The sequence below is a fragment of the Notolepis coatsorum genome, assembly GCF_963971535.1.
Source record: "Notolepis coatsorum genome assembly, chromosome: 8".
Classification (NCBI taxonomy): Eukaryota; Metazoa; Chordata; class Actinopteri; order Aulopiformes; family Paralepididae; genus Notolepis; species Notolepis coatsorum.
Window position 1 is genome coordinate 47865718 of NC_140172.1, and position 19688 is coordinate 47885405.

Below are 19688 nucleotides of genomic sequence, written 5' to 3' on the forward strand. Positions count from 1 at the left end.
TGCATTGAAAGCATCTGGAATCACAACACTAGCCGACGCTTCGACTAGGTACAGGAGGGTTGATGGTGGCAGAGCAAAAGCTCTTATTTGCCAGATTTACAGTTAATTTACATGTTAAAGAGAGACTGATTGTATGTTTATAGAGAGACATTTATAAAAACAATTTAATAGTTACAGTTGATATAATTGAATAGTTCAGCCTGCATTTGTTAGATGTGATACACTGGTTTTGTAAAACCACTGGCTGGCTGCTCTAATGCTGTGAGCATCATAGACTGTTGCTTTACCATACTTGATGGTACAGAAGCTGAAGCACTAGTTTAACAATTTACGTTATGTGCAGAGAAACAAGTTAAAAACAATTTATGCACTTTCAATAAAGCGTTTAAAAAAAACTGTTGGGGGAACGACGACGACTTCGTAACCTAGTTACTTTCAAAGTAACTAAGTTACTCTGATAATCAAGTAATCAGTAAAGTAACTTAGATTACTTTTTAAAGGAGTAATCAGTAATCAGTAATCAGATTACTTTTACAAGTAATCTGTGGCATCACTGCATTTGGACAAGCAAAGCCATTACTTCAAGTTGCAGACAAGAAAGACAAGTCTGTCCACTGTCTCTGGTGGTGAAGGAGGCAATTTCCACCCTACATTGTAAAGCGCTTTGAGTGTCTAGAAAAACGCTATATAAATGCAATTAATTATTTATTTATTTATTTATTTGTATTAATACAACTTCTATTACCAAGTTGCAGGCAAGAAAGACAAGTCTGTTTACTGTCTCTGGTTTTAAAGCTGCCCTGTTGCAGGTCACAATACAATTTATTTTTTAAGATTATTATCGATATAATTTTTTATTATCGATTATTAAAATATATCGCGATAATTATCGTTATCGTTGGAACCAGCAGTGTGAACCGTTCTGGAACCAGCAGTGTGAATGGGTCTGGAACCAGCAGTGTGAACGGGTCTGGAACCAGCAGTGTGAATGGGTCTGGAACCAGCAGTGTGAACAAGTCTGGAACCAGCAGTGTGAATGGGTCTGGAACCAGCAGTGTGAACGTGTCTGGAACCAGCAGTGTGAACAGGTCTGGAACCAGCAGTGTGAACGGGTCTGGAACCAGCAGTGTGAACGGGTCTGGAACCAGCAGTGTGAACGGGTCTGGAACCAGCAGTGTGAACGGGTCTGGAACCAGCAGTGTGAACGGGTCTGGAACCAGCAGTGTGAACGGGTCTGGAACCAGCAGTGTGAACGGGTCTGGAACCAGCAAAGCCACATTTCAAAATGTCACCTTTTTGCCAGTTTCTCTGTGTGAAAAAGGCTTAAGTCTATATTCCACAGTAAAAACAGTGGGTCGGTGTGGAACTTGGTATCAATTGATGAGAATGGATGTCTGCAATAAAAACACACCAGATACACAAATGATCCAAGAAAAACACACTTGGAACAATGTACACATCCAGAAATGCACACTTCCCATGCTTGGCGCGTTGCAGGAAACAGCCACTCAGCATAATGTTGCCTCTGCAGTGTCTAATAAAGGCTGCTGATTGATAACTATCATTAGCCCCTCAGAGAGACTACAAAACACTGCTGTCTCCACACATAATAGGCACCATACAATAGCTCTCTCTTTTCCCCCCTTTCTTTTCTCTGCTGTCTCTTCATCTCTCTCTCTCTCTCTCTCTCTCTCTCTCTCTCTCTCTCTCTCTCTCTCTCTCTCTCTCTCTCTCTGCAGAGTAATGATAATGATGAGAGGCTGCAGGTGGTGAAGCTACTAGCTAAGATGTTTGGAGCCAAGGACTCAGAGCTGGCAGCACAGAACAAACCCCTGTGGCAGTGCTATCTGGGCAGGTGAGTGTGTTTATCTGTCTCAGGGTATGATGGCAGTTTACCAGGATTAATTCATGGGATTTCTGGGAATATATAAATCATACCCCAATGTCGAGCGAGTGTTGTTGCTGGATGCGCGCAGACACTAGCAGTCGCTCCACAGGTGGTGCTAAACCAAACACCACAGCACAGACGTCGCTAGCCGTCAGAATGATTTAGGAGCACATGCGAGTGAAGATTATATCCTACAAGCTGACAGTTCAATGACCTAAACACTTAAGTTCAATGTCCATTTTGTCATAATATACAGATAACTGAATACTATTGGAAGAGCCCAGTAGAAACCTCATAGTTAATGCCCCGGGAATAAATTGTTACCATCTTGTCCTGCTCCTAAAGCATTGTTTTTATTATTATTATTATTATTATTATTATTATTATTATTATTATTATTATTATTATTATTATTATTATTATTATTATTATTATTATTATTATTATTATTATTATTATTATTATAATAAGAAAAACAAATATACCATGATACTGTTACCGTCCAAAATTCAAAATATATCGTGATATACATTTTAGGCCATACCGCCCACCCCTAATTAGTAGGGTAATTTGCCTTTATCAAATACAGCAGCCTCCTGCAATTTGGAAATTTCACATTTTTATACAATTTGTATTAGGTGTGCAGCCCCTGGCATCAACCGTTTCAATGTTTCATTGACAGTTTCAACAGTTACACATGAGTATGCATGCACAGCTTATGCTGGTTGTTGGAAACATCCAGTATGATAGGTGAGAGTATGGATGAAATGGGTACAACACAGTGGAATTTGTCCAGTTATATTATATTATTTAACTGCTGCAGTTAAGTTATTGTGCTAGATTGTTTCTTGAGGGAAATTGGCAGACTAGAATTTGACACAAGGGTCGAGCTACAAAATAAAAAAGTATAATTTCTATTCATTCATATACAGAATGAACCACCAACTGTTTGTTAGATGCAAAGTACCTCATGGACCAGCAATGTCACTAATTCAATCACTCACTCAGTCAGTAAGCCATTCTGCCCCTAGTGGTGGCTCACAGGCATAACACTTTGTTTTCAATCAATTCAAAAAGAGTCTAGAAGGCATGATAACTGCTTCTTATCTATCTATGATACTGTGTCCTTATTTGTATTTAGTAAGAGATGGTGTTGGTGCGCGGCGTTTTGTATTTGGCAGGGGGTGGTGGTGGTGTGATGTTTTGTATTTGGCAGGGGGTGGTGGTGGTGTGTGTGTTGTTTTGAATTATTAGGGATGGTGTTGGCATGTGCGTGTGTGTGTATTTTGTATTTAGCAGGGATGATGTTGGTGTGTGTGTGTTGTTGTTTTGTATTTGGCAGGGGATGATGTTGGTATGTGTGTGTGTGTGTTGTTTTGTATTTAGCAGGGGATGATGTTGGTATGTGTGTGTTTTGTTTTTAGCAGGGGATGATGTTGGTGTGTGTTTTTGTTTTGTATTTAGCAGGGATGATGTTGGTATATATGTGTGTGTTGTTTTGTATTTAGCAGGGATGGTGTTGGTGTGTGTTTTTGTTTTGTATTTAGCAGGGATGATGTTGGTATATATGTGTGTGTTGTTTTGTATTTAGCAGGGATGATGTTGGTATATATGTGTGTGTTGTTTTGTATTTAGCAGGGATGGTGTTGGTGTGTGTGTTTTGTATTTAGCAGTGAGTGGATGATGTTGGTATGTGTGTCTGTTTTGTATTTAGCAGTGGATGATGTTGGTATATATGTGTGTGTTGTTTAGTATTTAGCAGGGATGGTGTTGGTGTGTGTGTTTTGTATTTAGCAGTGAGTGGATGATGTTGGTATGTGTGTCTGTTTTGTATTTAGCAGTGGATGATGTTGGTATATATGTGTGTGTTGTTTAGTATTTAGCAGGGATGGTGTTGGTGTGTGTGTTTTGTATTTAGCAGTGAGTGGATGATGTTGGTATGTGTGTCTGTTTTGTATTTAGCAGTGGATGATGTTGGTATGTGTTGTTGTTGTTTTGTATTTAGCAGGGGATGATGTTGGTATGTGTGTGTTGTTGTTTTGTATTTAGCAGTGGATGATGTTGGTATGTGTTGTTGTTGTTTTGTATTTAGCAGTGGATGATGTTGGTATGTGTTGTTGTTGTTTTGTATTTAGCAGGGGATGATGTTGGTGTGTGTTGTCACTTGTCAGTCAGTGAGTTGCTTCCAGTCAACGAGCAAAAAACAGATAATTTTTTCATCCGTACATTTCCGTTTTATACAGTTTTGAATATAGTTTGGGTGCTTCTGAGTAATTCCAGGAAAAAGACGCGAAAATAGCGTTTTACGTTGTCATTTTTCGCCTGATTATCTAATCATCCTGAAATCAACGCTAGATTATCATTATTATGTCTCCTCGTGCATAGTATACATGAAATGGGCCGTGGAGCGCGCCGCTCCCCCCCCCCCCCCCCCCCCCCCCTCCTGCACCCAACGGTAAACAGCCACACACAGCACACACAGACAGCTTCAATCGCGGTAGAACAAAATATCAGATCAATGCAAGATTGGATATATAGAGTCCTTACCTGGTTTCTGATGTAATGGAAAAAAAAGAATCCAATTATCTGATCGCCATTCCAGTTATCCACAGCTATCCTGTCTCCGACGTTATTGGGCATTGTACATGAACGGGCAGGCGGGGTCAGTTGTCCAAGCCATCCCTACAAGCGTGTGTTTTGCCGGAGTGTTTAGGACCCGCCCCCACGCCGCAGCTCGGTAGAGAAAAGAAACTACAACGTTTCGAATGGAGTGCAATAGCGTCCGAAGGCGTTAGAGGGCGGTATAAGACCGTCTGCCAGCTCAGACACACTCAGAACAGTATGCACAAGGTGCCCCGCTGAATTATGAATGGCAATAGCGAATAAAAGAAATACCGTGAGAAAAACGTAGATCTACGTTTCCGGCACTCAACCGTCGGGCGACAGAATCGTAGTTCTACGTTAACGGCACCCAAAGGGCTAAGCTGTAGCCCTATTTTAAAAAATTCCGCCTATAGGTACATGCCCAATGGAACATTGCTCCACTTCTACAAGGTCAATTAGCATGTTCTTGGTATCTAGGAGCATCTAGGGACCTGGGGGTATGTATTCCCAGTGTCAGAAATACTGAAATGTCTGTTACTAGGCTTGAGTAAATTGTGATGGACCAAAGGAGAATATAAATTATGATTTTATTTAGCATCTTTGCTGGTGAATAACACCATGTTACAATTGTTCAGCACCTTATTGAGATCAAGTGTACAGATCAAGCTAAGCAAATTAATAAAGGAAAGATGATTAAACAGAAGGATTTGTAGATACAGTAATAAATTAGAATCCACATTAATTATAAATTCATATTTGACCTTGAACTTGACCTTGACCTTATTATGGCCAAATCATACATCTATGGATGGGAAAATGCTCCTCTTTCCAATGGCAGGGTTACATCTGGATTTAGATTACTCATGGTTTTACGATAAGACATATAAAGCATTTTTTTGATAAATTCATATTTTCGGTAAATCTAAAAAACATTGGTAAAAATGAAAATATACACATTGACTGCTGTTTTGATAGGGTTAAGGTTAACACTTTCAGAGCCCTTGCTTAACCTTGATTTACCTGTTGAATGCCCACCATCCACTTCAATGTTAGCGCTAAAAACGCCTAATCTATGTTTTAAATTATGGCTATGTGTCTAATCTGCCCGTTGCTTATCAATGACTCGTTTTCCAGTCAACATTGTCGAAGCGGATTGTTTTTTTATCGGTTCATTTTCGTTTGATAGCATTTTGAAAAGCCCTCGTTTTCAAGGAAAATATAAAGATTCCATGATAAAAGACGTTTACTGGAATATTCTAGAATACACAAAAACGTTGTCATTTTTCGGCCTATTTATGAATCGTTTTCAAATAAACGCTAGATTATCGATAGTATATGTGTACGTATGCACGCTAGAGACGCGAGCTGAAAAATCGATTCTCTTATGTCCTCATCAGCGATCGCGCACACACACACACACACACACACATAGGGCAAACGCTGAGATCTCAGCGAATACAACTCTGATTATCCCAAGACTGGTAAAATAGATTCCTTACCTCAGATCAGATGTTCTCCAAAAATATCATTCCAATTCCTGATCGCCATTCCAAATATCGATCACGCTCATTGATTGAGTATTGGCTACTGTGAATATATATTCCAGGCTGATTCCCGTCCCGCGATGACTTCCATGTTGAGCAGACAGCTTGCCAGCTCAAGGAGCCAGCTGGCTCCGCCTCTACATATCAACTGATCCCAGGTCAGTCTAAGCGACTGACCTGCAGTTACACAGGGATAGACGATAGGGGGCGCTTTTTTCCATTCTGAGCTGCTGGAGGAGCTAATAAACAAATAAAACGATATTTGTCGTCGTGGGCACTCAGTGGGGGGCCTAATAAAATAAGATATGTCGTCCGTGGCACTGAAAGTGTTAAGGTCTTTACTCTTGGCTACATTTGAAAAAGAAACACAACATTAAACCTCTTAACATCCAAGGGCCCTCTTGAGGACGATTTGCGACGCAACACTTTGCCGACCTCTAGCGGCTCGGGTGTGCATTTATTTTTATTTTTATTTTTTTAGATATTTATTTTTGCGTTTATCGCTTTATTCTACTGGGCAGTCCAGTAGAGAGAGAGGTGAAATGGGAGACAGAGTGGGGGAAGACATTTGACAAATAACGACGGGTTCGGGAATCGAACCCGGGTCGGCCGTGCCGCGACTCAGTGCGTTATGTGGTTCGCCACTGGGGCGCCCCTGGGTGTGCATGTATTTTAATACAATATATATATAATTAAAGCCCTATTTGTTGCCTGTCTATTGCCGTTTCAGACGACAAAATCCGTTCAGCGGATCTCGAGTTACATGCCGATATGTGAGGCGTGCGCCAAAGTACGCGGCAAAGTACACAACACGTACACGACTCCCGGGGCTCTAGCTCTGTCAATCATTTGGCGATCTTGAACAATTTTGGACAGGGTTGTAGTAGCCAATGAGTGTGGCTTTCCAATGATACCCCACGTGGGGATCTAATACTCTATTGGTCGATTTATGATAAATTTTTGATGCTTTGATCGTCACCAATGCCACACGTTGTGGAGTAACGTTACAGACATGTTGTGATCGAAGTGAAGTCATGGTTGGATCACAGCAGGATTGATACCATATAAAACTTACCTTCACTAGGATGTACCCCAAAAAGAATATTCCAATTATCTGATCGCGAGTCCCAGTATTGGTGTCGATTGTGTCGCCCACATAATCCGCCACACATCATGCATCTGGAGCATCTCACGCTTCTCAATCCGATCGGGACAACCGCTCCACTTGCCCGACAAAGAAAAGTCAGATAGGAGACTTTTGATCGACGCACAGGCCAAGATATAATGTTTCAAATGGTGCTCGATACTGCCACCTGGGTGGATGCGGCCGGTATTGCACTTTGGCATTCTCAGGATGATTCCCTATGTTAACCCTGTGTGCCTGTAATGAATGGAAATATCGAATAAAAGAAATAACGATGAAAACCCGACTATACTCGGGTCTGGCGCTGAACGGTTGGCGAGTTAACCCGACTTTACTCTGGCCTGACGCTGATTGAGTTAATATTGAGAGACAATTTATTAACATAAAACCAAGTTTTGAGAATTTCAAGCTCTCTTTCAATATCAAACAGAAGTTCCTTTAAATTACTTCCTGAGCAATATAAATTTGTATCGTCTGCAAAAATAACAAACTTTAACAGTTCAGCAACATTGCACATATCATTAATATAAAGTATAAAAAGTTTTACACCTCTCACAGATCCCTGGGGTACTCCACAGGTGACATTCCTAAATCCTGACAGTGTCATTAATTTGCACACATTGCTGTCTGTTTTCCAAGTAGCTCTTCAGCCAAGAGTTAGCTATACCTCGTGTCCCATACTTCTACAATTTTCTCACTAATATGCTCTGATCTATTGTATAAAAAGCCTTCTGCAGGTCAATATAAATACCAATAGAACACTCGTCATTTTCAACTGCCTTTGTTATTTCTTCGACCATCTCCATCTCGCTCCATCTGCATATGTAGTTCTATTTTCTCTAAACTCATACTGGTGTTGGTATGCGTGTGTGTTTTGTATTTAGCAGGGATGATGTTGGTATTTGTGTTGTTTTGTATTTAGCAGGGATAGGGCTGTACCGAATGCTTCGAAGCTTCGATCATAATGTTGACATTAGAATTCTAAATCAACATTCGAATTTTTTAAAATTTTTAACACATTCCCTGCCATGACTTATATCCATCAATATAGCCAGTCTGCCACCACTCTAATCCTATGGAGATGTTCACCTTCTTTGCAGGGCTATAACTTTTTTAATTGTATTGCTAAATTCAAATTGACATTACTATGGCCCATTCAACATCGATTATCTATCGTTCAGGATGTAGGAACGTTATACTTTTTCATTCAAACATTCATACAAAAATACCTTCTAGAATATAAGTATGTTTTTATCGTTTCCTGCAGTAATTCCTAGGACGTGAGTTATAGGCCTAAACGCATAGATTATTTTATTCCCGATACACGCTATATTAAAAAATTCAACTGTATATGATCCTATACGTTATGCGTCATCATGCGCGAAGGAAAGGGGGGGGGGGTCGTTTATAATTCCGTGATCGTCAGTAAATGCTTTATGTAGTATGGGTGATATATTGATCAGATCGGTTTGTGGTGAAATGAATAGACAATTGGGCTGAAAATGACGTTAGCGAGACTGGAGGAAAAAGATCCCACTTATTTGACGTCGATCTCCTAGATCCATTTCCGGTTTGTATGGCGCAATAAACGCCCAAATCATATAGATTATTGAGTTATGGCAGCGATCCATATGCACGCCAGTGTATGTCTGGAGTCCCGCAACAATATGTGACTGCCGGGTGGATTTCCCAGATGCACCGATTGCCACTTCCGGTTGTAACTCGCCCGATCATCCACCCGGCGGCGGTATTGAGGCGTTGCAATATTGTGCAGCGTCGCACTGTATCACCAGAGGCTGGGTGGCTGAATTATGAATGAAATATCGCTGTACAGCGTGGTTTGGCAGACAACGCATGGCGGGCAATAATGCTGTACAGCGTGAACGGCGGTGGATGTGTTAATAAAAAAATTCTAAATAAATTGTAATCTTTTTTTATTTTTTATTTCTATCTGTTTAAACCAATGGGGGTTTGGCTACACTAATATTATAATATTATACATAAGACGTCACCATCACTTTCATACCAACCGTGCCCTTATTGGATTATTTATGTTGATGAAACTGATGAGTTATATTCATTAAAGAAAGTTGATTTAATAAAAGAAAAAGACTAATTTAATCAGATTAATCACTTTATTAAAATTGAGGATTTTTTTTAATATCCATTCAAAGCTTCGTTCGAATACTTCAATTGAAGCTTCAAATGTTAAAAAATTACATTCGGTACAGCCCTAAGCAGGGATGATGTTCGTATGTGTGTTGTTTTGTATTTAGCAGGGGATGCTGTTGGTGTGTGTGTTGTTTTGTATTTAGCAGGGATGATGTTGGTATGTGTGTTAGGGGTGGGGGGGAAATCGATACGTAGTAGTATCGCGATACTTTGCGTGGTGATACTGTATCGATACAGGGATGCCAAGTATTGATATTTAATTATTTATTTAAATTATTATAATCTTTTTGCATTGTTCATTTCAATACCTGTAATAGTACAGTAGTCCACACACGCACACATGTGCATTCAGTTAAGTTGGAATATGACTGTAATACAAACAGTTCAGTTTGTCAGGTAGGCTACATGCAACACAGATTACAGTGTTTACATCTGTCTGCTTGAGAAAATACCATGTTCTGCAATAAAAATGATTGAAGTGAGATGAACAGACTGAACTTTATTTTATTAGATAAAACATGTTGACAAAGTTTTACTTTGCAGTTGAAAAAAGGTAATAAATCACGATATATCGCAATATTAGTAATATCGCAATACTCGGCATATCGCAATATATTTAGTATCGCAATACTATCGTATCGTGACTCAAGTATCGTGATAATATCGTATCGTGAGGCCTCTGGTGATTCCCACCCCTAATGTGTGTTGTTGTTTTGTATTTAGCAGGGATGATGTTGGTGTGTGTGTTTTGTATTTAGCATGTTGGTGTGTGTGTTGTTTTATATTTAGCAGGGGTGATATTGGTGTGTGTGTTGTTTTGTATTTAGCAGGGGTGATGTTGGTGTGTGTGTTGTTTTGTATTTAGCATGTTGGTGTGTGTGTGTTGTTTTGTATTTAGCATGTTGGTGTGTGTTATTGTAGCTCAGCTGTTGTTGTTGCTGGTTGTGTCCTCCAGGTTTAACGACATCCACGTGCCCATCAGACTGGAGTGTGTGAAGTTCGCCAGCCACTGTCTTATGAACCATCCGGACTTGGCCAAAGACCTCACAGGTAAACAACGTAGGAGTAATACGACAATCAGTTGGTCTAATCGAGGTGTTCTTGAACCATTACACCTCAGAAGAATATTGAGCCATACAGATATTCAGTTTGTGTTTGAGGTGGATGTGATCGACTCCTTTCCTAATCCTCTGTTCCACTCCCCCCTCCCTCCAGAATACCTGAAACTTAGATCACATGACCCGGAGGAGGCCATCCGCCATGATGTCATTGTCTCCATAGTAACAGCTGCCAAGAAGGACCTGGCTCTGGTCAATGATGCACTGCTCAACTTTGTGAAGGAAAGGACCTTGGACAAGAGGGTAAGTTCAGGTTGAGTGCTGTGGGTTGGCCTTTTCTTGCTAATGCAAAAACAATCATCCCACATAGATTTATGTTTTTTATAATTTTTTTGAACAAGCTATGCTTTTTAGGGAGAGAGAGGACTCACTGGTGAAAATGCTGTTCCCTCCTAATCTCCTCTGGTTTACCCCACGCTAAAGAAGAGGGAAAAGAAAACATGGAACTCATCCTGACTGAGCCCTAGATTAGAGAATTAAAAAACCACTTGAACTAACGCCAAACTCTCCCTCGCTTGTTATTTTGCTCTCTGTCCATCAGTGGCGCGTGCGGAAAGAGGCCATGATGGGCTTGGCTTCTATCTACAGGAAGTACTCGCTGCAGGGAGAGGGTGGGAAGACAGCCTCCAAACAGATCTCCTGGATCAAAGACAAGCTGCTCCACATCTACTATCAGAACAGCATTGACGACAGGTCTGTGTGTGTGTGTGTGTGTGTGCTCTTGTACTGCTATCCTTGTGAGGACTAAATGACCCCACAAGAATAGAAATATGAGCAAAGTCTGTTTAAAGTGAGGGCATTTTTGGCTGATCGGTTAGGTTCAGGGTTTGAATTTGGTTAGGTTCACGTTACGATAAGGGGCTATGGAATTAATGTAGTCAGTACTGTAATACAAGTGTGTGTGTGATCTGTCAATTAACTCAATCAGCGCCGGACCTGATGATAGTCGGGTTAACTCGCCAACCGTTCAGCGCCAGACCCGAGTATAGTCGGGTTTTCATCGTTATTTATTTTATTCAATATTTCCATTCATTACAGGCATACGGACATCTGGGTTAACATGGGGAATCATCCTGAGAATGCCAAAGTGCAATACCGGCCGCATCCACCCAGGTGGCTGTATCGAGCACCCTTTGAAACATTATATCTTGGCCTGTGCGTCGATCAAAAGTCTCCGGTCGGATTTTTATTGGTCGGGCAAGGGGATCGGTTGTCCCGATCGGATTGAGAAGCGTGAAATGCTCCCGGTGCATGATGTGTGGCGGATTATGTTGGCAACACGATCGACACCTATACTGGGACTCGCGAATTGCGATCAGATAATTGGAATATTCTTTTCGGGGTATATCCTAGTGAAGGTAAGGCCTATTATGGTATCAATCCTGCTGTGATCCGACCATGACTTACCGGTAACTTCTATCACAATATATGTGTGTAACGTTACTCCACAACGTGTGACGATCAAAGCATCAAAAAATGCGTGCACGCTCGCGCGTGTGTTTGTGTGTGTGTGTGTGAGAGAGAGAGAGAGAGAGAGAGAGGGGGAGAGGGGGAGAAAGCAAGCAGACTGTGGTAATCTTATTAAATTAGTCTAATGACTCATAGTGAGAGAGGATGGGCTCTCAGGGCTCTTGGATCCTTAACGGAAACAAAAAGAATGAACAGGAAAGAAATGGGGTCTTTATTGTAATGTTGTTGTTCTCTCCCTCTTGGGGTCTTTATTGTAATGTTGTTGTTCTCTCCCTCTTGGGGTCTTTATTGTAATGTTGTTCTCTCCCTCTTGGGGTCTTTATTGTAATGTTGTTCTCTCCCTCTTGGGGTCTTTATTGTAATGTTGTTGTTCTCTCCCTCTTGGGGTCTTTATTGTAATGTTGTTCTCTCCCTCTTGGGGTCTTTATTGTAATGTTGTTGTTCTCTCCCTCTTGGGGTCTTTATTGTAATGTTGTTCTCTCCCTCTTGGGGTCTTTATTGTAATGTTGTTCTCTCCCTCTTGGGGTCTTTATTGTAATGTTGTTGTTCTCTCCCTCTTGGGGTCTTTATTGTAATGTTGTTCTCTCCCTCTTGGGGTCTTTATTGTAATGTTGTTGTTCTCTCCCTCTTGGGGTCTTTATTGTAATGTTGTTGTTCTCTCCCTCTTGGGGTCTTTATTGTAATGTTGTTGTTCTCTCCCTCTTGGGGTCTTTATTGTAATGTTGTTGTTCTCTCCCTCTCTGCGCTCCATCTCTGGGACGTCAGGTTGCTGGTTGAGCGTATCTTCGCCCAGTACATCGTTCCTCACAACCTGGAGACGACGGAGCGGATGAAGTGTCTGTACTATCTGTACGCCACCCTGGACACCAACGCTCTCAAGTACGTCTGACTGGTCACGGCGGTGCAGGAGGAGTTAAACTGTGGGGCTTGGAGGAGTTAAACTGTGGGGCTTGGAGGAGTTAAACTGTGGGGCTTGGAGGAGTTAAACTGTGGGGCTTGGAGGAGTTAAACTGTGGGGCTTGGAGGAGTTAAACTGTGGGGCTTGGAGGAGTTAAACTGTGGGGCTTGGAGGAGTTAAACTGTGGGGCTAGGAGGAGTTAAACTGTGGAGCTTGGAGGAGAAATGTAGCGTTCTGGGGAACAGGCTAATGAAATTCACACTTGAAATTCAACCCACCATCTTTGAACCATTTGGAACTAATGGGAACTAATGCCATCTTGTCTTTCCATCCCTACTTAGCTGCCCCCACCACCACATACACTGTGTGTGTCTCTCTCTCTCTCTCTCTCTCTCTCTCTCTCTCTCTCTCTCTCTCTCTCTCTCTCTCTCTCTCTTCTCTTTCTCTTTCTCTTTCTCTTTCTCTTTCTCTCTCTTTCTCTCTCTTTCTCTCTTATTCATTAATGTATCTCCTCTCCCTCCCTCCCTGGCAGGGCCCTGAATGAGATGTGGAAGTGTCAGAACATCCTCAGACATCACGTGAAAGACCTGCTGGACCTGGTCAAACAGCCTAAGGTCACTTTTAAACACTTACTTTATTTGCATTTTTTTTTTTTTTACTTTATTAACACTTTGATCGCCATGGTTAAATTCATAATTTACCATCCCTAGCCAGCTCTATTTGTCTATGGAGAAGTTTCCCTTCTTTGCAGGGCTATAACTTTTTAAATTGTATTGCTAAATTGACATTTTTATGGCTCATTCAATGTCCTATATCTATTGTTCAGGGTGTAGCAACGTTATACTTTTTCATTCACATATTCATACTAAAATACGGTCTAAAGTATAAGTTATGTTTTTATCGTTTTCTGCAGCTTTCTCCAGAACTTGATTTATAGCCCCAAATGCATTATATTGATGATGAAATACAGTTTGATAGCGATTGGTGCCAGATAAAAAATGTCAACTGGAGGTGGTTCTAGAAGTTACTACTTATCATCTGATGTTGACCGGATGGGCGGGGGGTCATTTATAATTCCGTGGGCAACGTTAGATGATTCATCTAGTGTGGGTGATATGATCATCAGAGCAGTTTATATCGAACACGGTAATAATAAACGCTGAAACTTACCCCAGTCTCCTCGGGCCGTTGGGCCATCAGCTTGGAGTAGACAGTTTTCTATTATGGGATGTTGATCTAGATCAGTGGTCACCAACCTTTTTAAGCCCAAGATCACTTTTTTTTTTTTGGTGAAGGCAAGATCTACATATTGAAGCGTTGAGAGAAAAATATAGCCAAGATTGTACTTTAAACGAAATGACTTTTATTTGCGTGTATTCTAATTACATGCAATGCTTTGGTCCAACATTAAAACGTCAAAGTAGAACTATTATGTACTTTCTCAGTCAGTGCTAAGTGCAGTCATCTTATGCAGCATCACTTTTCACATCAAAACAAAAGTAGAACTGTAATGTGGACTTTCTCATATTATTAACATTGACAAACATATTTACAATTAGCATTTTATAAAGTAGAACTGTAATGTGTACTTTCTCAGTCAGTGCTAAGTGCAGCATCACTTTTCACATCAAAACAAAAGTAGAACTGTAATGTGTACTTTCTCAGTCAGTGCTAAGTGCAGTCAGTGCTAAGTGCTAAGTGCAGCATCATTTTCACATCAAAACAAAAGTAGAACTGTATGTGTACTTTCTCAGTCAGTGCTAAGTGCAGCATCACGTTTAACATCAGAACAAAAGTAGAACTGTAATGTGGACTTTCTCATATTATTAACATTGACAAACATATTTACAATTAGCATTTTATAAAGTAGAACTGTAATGTGTACTTTCTCAGTCAGTGCTAAGTGCAGTCAGTGCCAAGTGCAGCATCACTTTTCACATCAGAACAAAAGTAGAACTGTAATGTGGACTTTCTCATATTATTAACATTGACAAACATATTTACAATTAGCATTTTATAAAGTAGAACTGTAATGTGTACTTTCTCAGTCAGTGCTAAGTGCAGCATCACTTTTCACATCAAAACAAAAGTAGAACTGTAATGTGTACTTTCTCAGTCAGTGCTAAGTGCAGTCAGTGCTAAGTGCAGCATCATTTTCACATCAAAACAAAAGTAGAACTGTATGTGTACTTTCTCAGTCAGTGCTAAGTGCAGCATCACTTTTCACATCAAAACAAAAGTAGAACTGAAATGTGGACTCTCGGGGTAAGATAAAAAAAAAATGTCATGGAAAGATCTACAGGGACAGTCTCAAAGATTGACCAGTCGATCAAGATCGACGGGTTGGTGACCACTGATCTAGATGAACCATTTCCAGGTTGTATAATACTATATACGTCCAAATAACGTTGTTTATTGAGTTAGGGCGAGCGATTGATTATCCAGTGTGTCGAGATGGAGTCCTGCTAACGATCGCGAGTGCCCGGACGAAATATGGGTGAGCACTTCCTGTTTGGCGCATCACTTCCTGTTGGGCGATCTGCCGATCGGCCACCAGATGGCGCTCTTGAACCGTTAGAGAGTTGAGTGGAGCTCAGCAGTATATCTCAGCTCCCCGGAGGAGAAATATGATTTCGATCACAGATTTTTTAAATATTGATATCAAAGACGTGTTACGGCGTCTTCGGCAGAATGAGCATGGCGGGCAATGACGAGTTTCGGCGTTTCCGGCGATTAAAGTGTTAATATTATTATTATTTATAACACTTTTTATTATGACACATTATTTATATAGCACTTATCTTTAAAATGTATTCATTATTACATTATTTTATATATACAGTATATAGCACTTATATTAAAACTGAGTTTTTATTAAGATGTTACTCTATTTATATAGCACTTAACTTAAAATTGTAATGTATCCTGTGACGTTTTCAAAATCACAGTTTTCCCATGTTACATTTACACAAATTAAGATAAATAAGACATTTGTTTTTTCCTAACTTCATTTTGTTTATTTTGTATGTTGTTGTTGTTTTCCAGTCGGAAGCATCTAGCAAGGCTTTATTTTCCAAGGTCATGGTGATCACAAGTAAGTGACCTTGCACCTCCAAACACCTATAGACAGACAATGTATTTGGTTGACAAGAATTGGATATAGTTGGTGCTGTGGTGGTCGAGTAGACGAGTAGACTATTGCCCTGACTGTCTGTGCCTATCCACTGTCACTGCATGTAGGTACACTACAGAACAACCATCAGGCACTACTACTGATACTTCTACTTCTTCAAACACATCAGTGCTTTGACACCACTTTGGACAGGATGTCTGGAGGGCTGTTATTTCCGTTTCTTGTGGAAGTTGCCATTAGCAGATAGTATCAGAATTCATCTAGAACCGTTTTTGAACTTAGCAATAGTAAATTGCGCAGACTTGCAGAAATGTTGCAAAAGGTCAGTTGTCTCCTCTTTCTTTGTGTCTTATCGTGACTGCTTTCTACAAAACAAATACAATACTGAAGCAGGTCTTATCCGCTGACTCTTTAGAGTAAAACAACAGATGTCATCTACATTAGCTGTGGTCCTGTGTGTTTGTAGGGAACCTGCCAGACCCTGGGAAAGCCCAGGACTTTGTGAAGAAGTTAGGTCAGGTCCTGGATGATGATGAGCGCATTAGAGACCAACTGGAGACCCTGGTCAGCCCCTCCTGCTCCTGCAAGCAGGCGGAAGTCTGTGTGGTGAGTTGTGTAAATGAGTTTGTGTAAATGTGTTTGTATGGGAGCTTTCACTGTCTATCAACTGAACCCTTCATACAAACAACCATATAAGTCTGTTTTGAACATCTTTTAACAAAACAGTACATTTTCTGACACATATTTTTCAATCATTCTCATTTCTGTGTAGCAAGAGGTTAAATCCTTTTAACGGCCATCTGTGGAGTAGTAGAACACAAGGAGAATCTTTCTGGCCACAAGGAAAATGTTATTGCATTTGTAAGACTTCCCGCCTGTTGACTTATTCTCCTTAATTGGAAATCCAATAAACCTTGTTGTTTTATTCAAAGGGTCCAGGAGGTTAATGCAAGGTAGATCTACTATGTCAAGGAAAGAAATGTACTAACCCTGGTCATTATTCATTACTTATTTTGAAAATATACGTTTTAATTGAATTGTCTTTAATTATGGTATACTTGTTAGTAAAATACAACAAAATAGGGTTTTATTTCAATCTGTATAAGGCTATACAATTGGAAATGTTATATGATCTTGTGTGTATTTTGTTTGTTATTTTATTTTAGTGTTATGTTATTTTGTACGTGTATAACGGTCTGGATGGGCTATTTGTGAATTCATGCCAAATGAAAGATGACATTTCCCTGGATCAGCGTGACGTTGTTGTGTTTGTACTGATGTCCGTGTGTCGTCTCGTTCCCCTCAGCGAGACATCACTAAGAAGCTGGGGAGCCCCAAGCAGCCCAGTAACCCATTCCTGGAAATGATGAAGTTTTTGCTGGAGAGAATCGCCCCTGTACACATCGATACCGAGTCCATCAGGTACACACGCACTCACGCACGCACACGCACACACACACGCACGCACGCACGCACACACACACACACACACACACACACACACACACACACACACACACACACACACACACACACACACACACACACACACACACACACACACACACACACACACACACACACACACACACACACACACACACACACACACACACACACACACACACACACACACACACACACAATTTTGTGTCCCGACCCATAGTTTAAGAAACCAGGCTTTAAAGGGGAACTATCTTATAAATGGCCTTTTTGAGTGTTTAGCATTGTTTCCTAGCTATGTGAACTTATATTAATATGATCTATGTCTCAAAATTCTCATATTGGCGCATTCTTCCAATTCTCCTCTCACAATATTCACCCTCACTGAACTGAGTCGTTTGAAAATGTGCCTATATGTGATGTCATAAAGTCACTGCTGCATGTTAATGTGGCTCCTCAGGCTCCTGACCAGGAGCCACACAGCCTCTCTCTCCACATTAGCTCAAAACGGCTCGAGATCTTGAGGTAGAAAAATGCTGTTTTTGAGGACTTGATTAGAAATACAAAACAATGAATAAAAAAAATATATATATTACAGAGGTGTTCCATAGACTCACAGGAATTGTGTAAAAGTGCCCAAATAGTGAAAGAAATAGTAAAATAGTTCCCCTTTAATTTATTCCACTAACTTTAACTAAATGTATCCATTTGTTATAATAATATTAATAATAATAATACAAATATGTATTTGTTGTAATAATACAAATATATATATATATCTGTTATAATAACAATGTGTATTTGTCATCATAATAATAATAATATTTGTTATAGTTAAACTTGTACAAACATTTCTGTTTCCCAGTGCCCTGATAAAGCAAGTGAACAAGTCGATAGACTTTGATGCTGATGACGAGGAGGAAGGTGTTTCCACGGAAACGGCAATCAGAGCAGGGCTGGAGCTGCTCAAGGTAACACACCACACACACACACACACAGAAATGATGGAATCACATTATCCTCAAGCTCACAGATCTTCATGCAAACTCTCACAGTTTCAAAGTGTTGGACTACAGAGAGGTATTTGATATTTCTAACCGTGCCAAGTACGTTCACATATACCAGGAATGTCTCCTCTGGATTTAAAGGCATCCTAACTATTTTAGCAGGAGTGGTCAGCCACAGTGCAGCACCAACTCCAAGACCAACTCCAGTTCTGATGCCTTGCTCAGGATCAATGGCAGGAGTAAATGCCTAGCATGCATGTCTGTTATGGCATATGAAAAATATAGTCGTTTCCCATAATGTGACAATGAAAAAAAAAATTATTTAGAATTCTTTAAAAGTATCCCCTTTAATTTAACCTGTTAAGCCTTAAAGGGGAACTCCAACATTTTGGGAAATTAGCTTATTTAACATCTTCCCTGGAGTTAGACAAGAAGATACATACCTTTTTTGTCTCTGTGCGTGCATTTAGCTTTGGGAACAGACGCTCCGTTAGCATAGCTTAGCTTCATCACTGGAAGTGAGGCAGATCCGGAGCCTTACAGTGCCTTACAGTGTATAGTTTGATTGATTGATTGAAAAGTTTATTAACAGATTGCAGAGTACACTGCAAATACAACTCCAACACGAACCTAAACTAACGTTACAACTAACCTAAAGTTAGTTTAGGTTTGTGTTAACGTTAGATAATGTACAAAATAAACGTTTTCCACTGCTATAAACGTTGCACTTTTATTTTGACAACCCCAGAAAGGAAGTCATTATATATGCTTTGCGATCCTGGTCTGTGTTAGCTCCGGTTAGCTCAGAGCGTCCGGTATATAACAATACCAGCCATTGGATTACTGTTTTCTAAATTGGGGAGGCTTTTAATCGTCAAGGTAAGAGGATTTCAAGTCATGGTATCCATAAACTTCAATCGGTTTGGATCTTTTGAATGAATGAGAATGTAAACACGCACGGCGTCACGTTGAAATCACTGGCTGCGCTCAGAGTAGTGGTTGGTCAAAAAAATAGTTCCGAGTATATTTGCTTATAAAACGTAATTGTCTAATTCAATTATTTTTTATTTCTCCATGTGGTGAATACACAGGTCACAACATGTTTATATGAACGTTTTGGAGTTGTATTTGGAGTGTATTCTGCAATCTGTTAATAAACTTTTCAATCAATCAATCAAACTATACACTTATATCTATATCGTAAAAACCGCAAGGAAATGACTAAATCCAGATTCAACCCTGCCATTGGAAAGAGGAGCATTTCCCC

The 19688-nt window shown here is 40.2% G+C and overlaps 1 protein-coding gene across 4 annotated transcripts in view; it reads left to right on the forward strand.

Moving 5' to 3' along the window:
- Window positions 1–19688, forward strand: part of pds5b (PDS5 cohesin associated factor B) — a 132930-nt gene that overhangs the window by 78680 nt on the left and 34562 nt on the right. For all 4 annotated transcript variants that reach the window (XM_084319889.1, XM_084319891.1, XM_084319890.1 and 1 more), the window contains exons 9-18: window positions 1740–1855; window positions 10308–10402; window positions 10568–10713; window positions 11012–11163; window positions 12706–12819; window positions 13371–13452; window positions 15884–15932; window positions 16438–16577; window positions 17278–17393; window positions 18280–18385. In XM_084319889.1, the coding sequence (XP_084176015.1) occupies window positions 1740–1855; window positions 10308–10402; window positions 10568–10713; window positions 11012–11163; window positions 12706–12819; window positions 13371–13452; window positions 15884–15932; window positions 16438–16577; window positions 17278–17393; window positions 18280–18385 (1116 nt within the window). The remainder of the gene's footprint in view (window positions 1–1739; window positions 1856–10307; window positions 10403–10567; window positions 10714–11011; window positions 11164–12705; window positions 12820–13370; window positions 13453–15883; window positions 15933–16437; window positions 16578–17277; window positions 17394–18279; window positions 18386–19688) is intronic.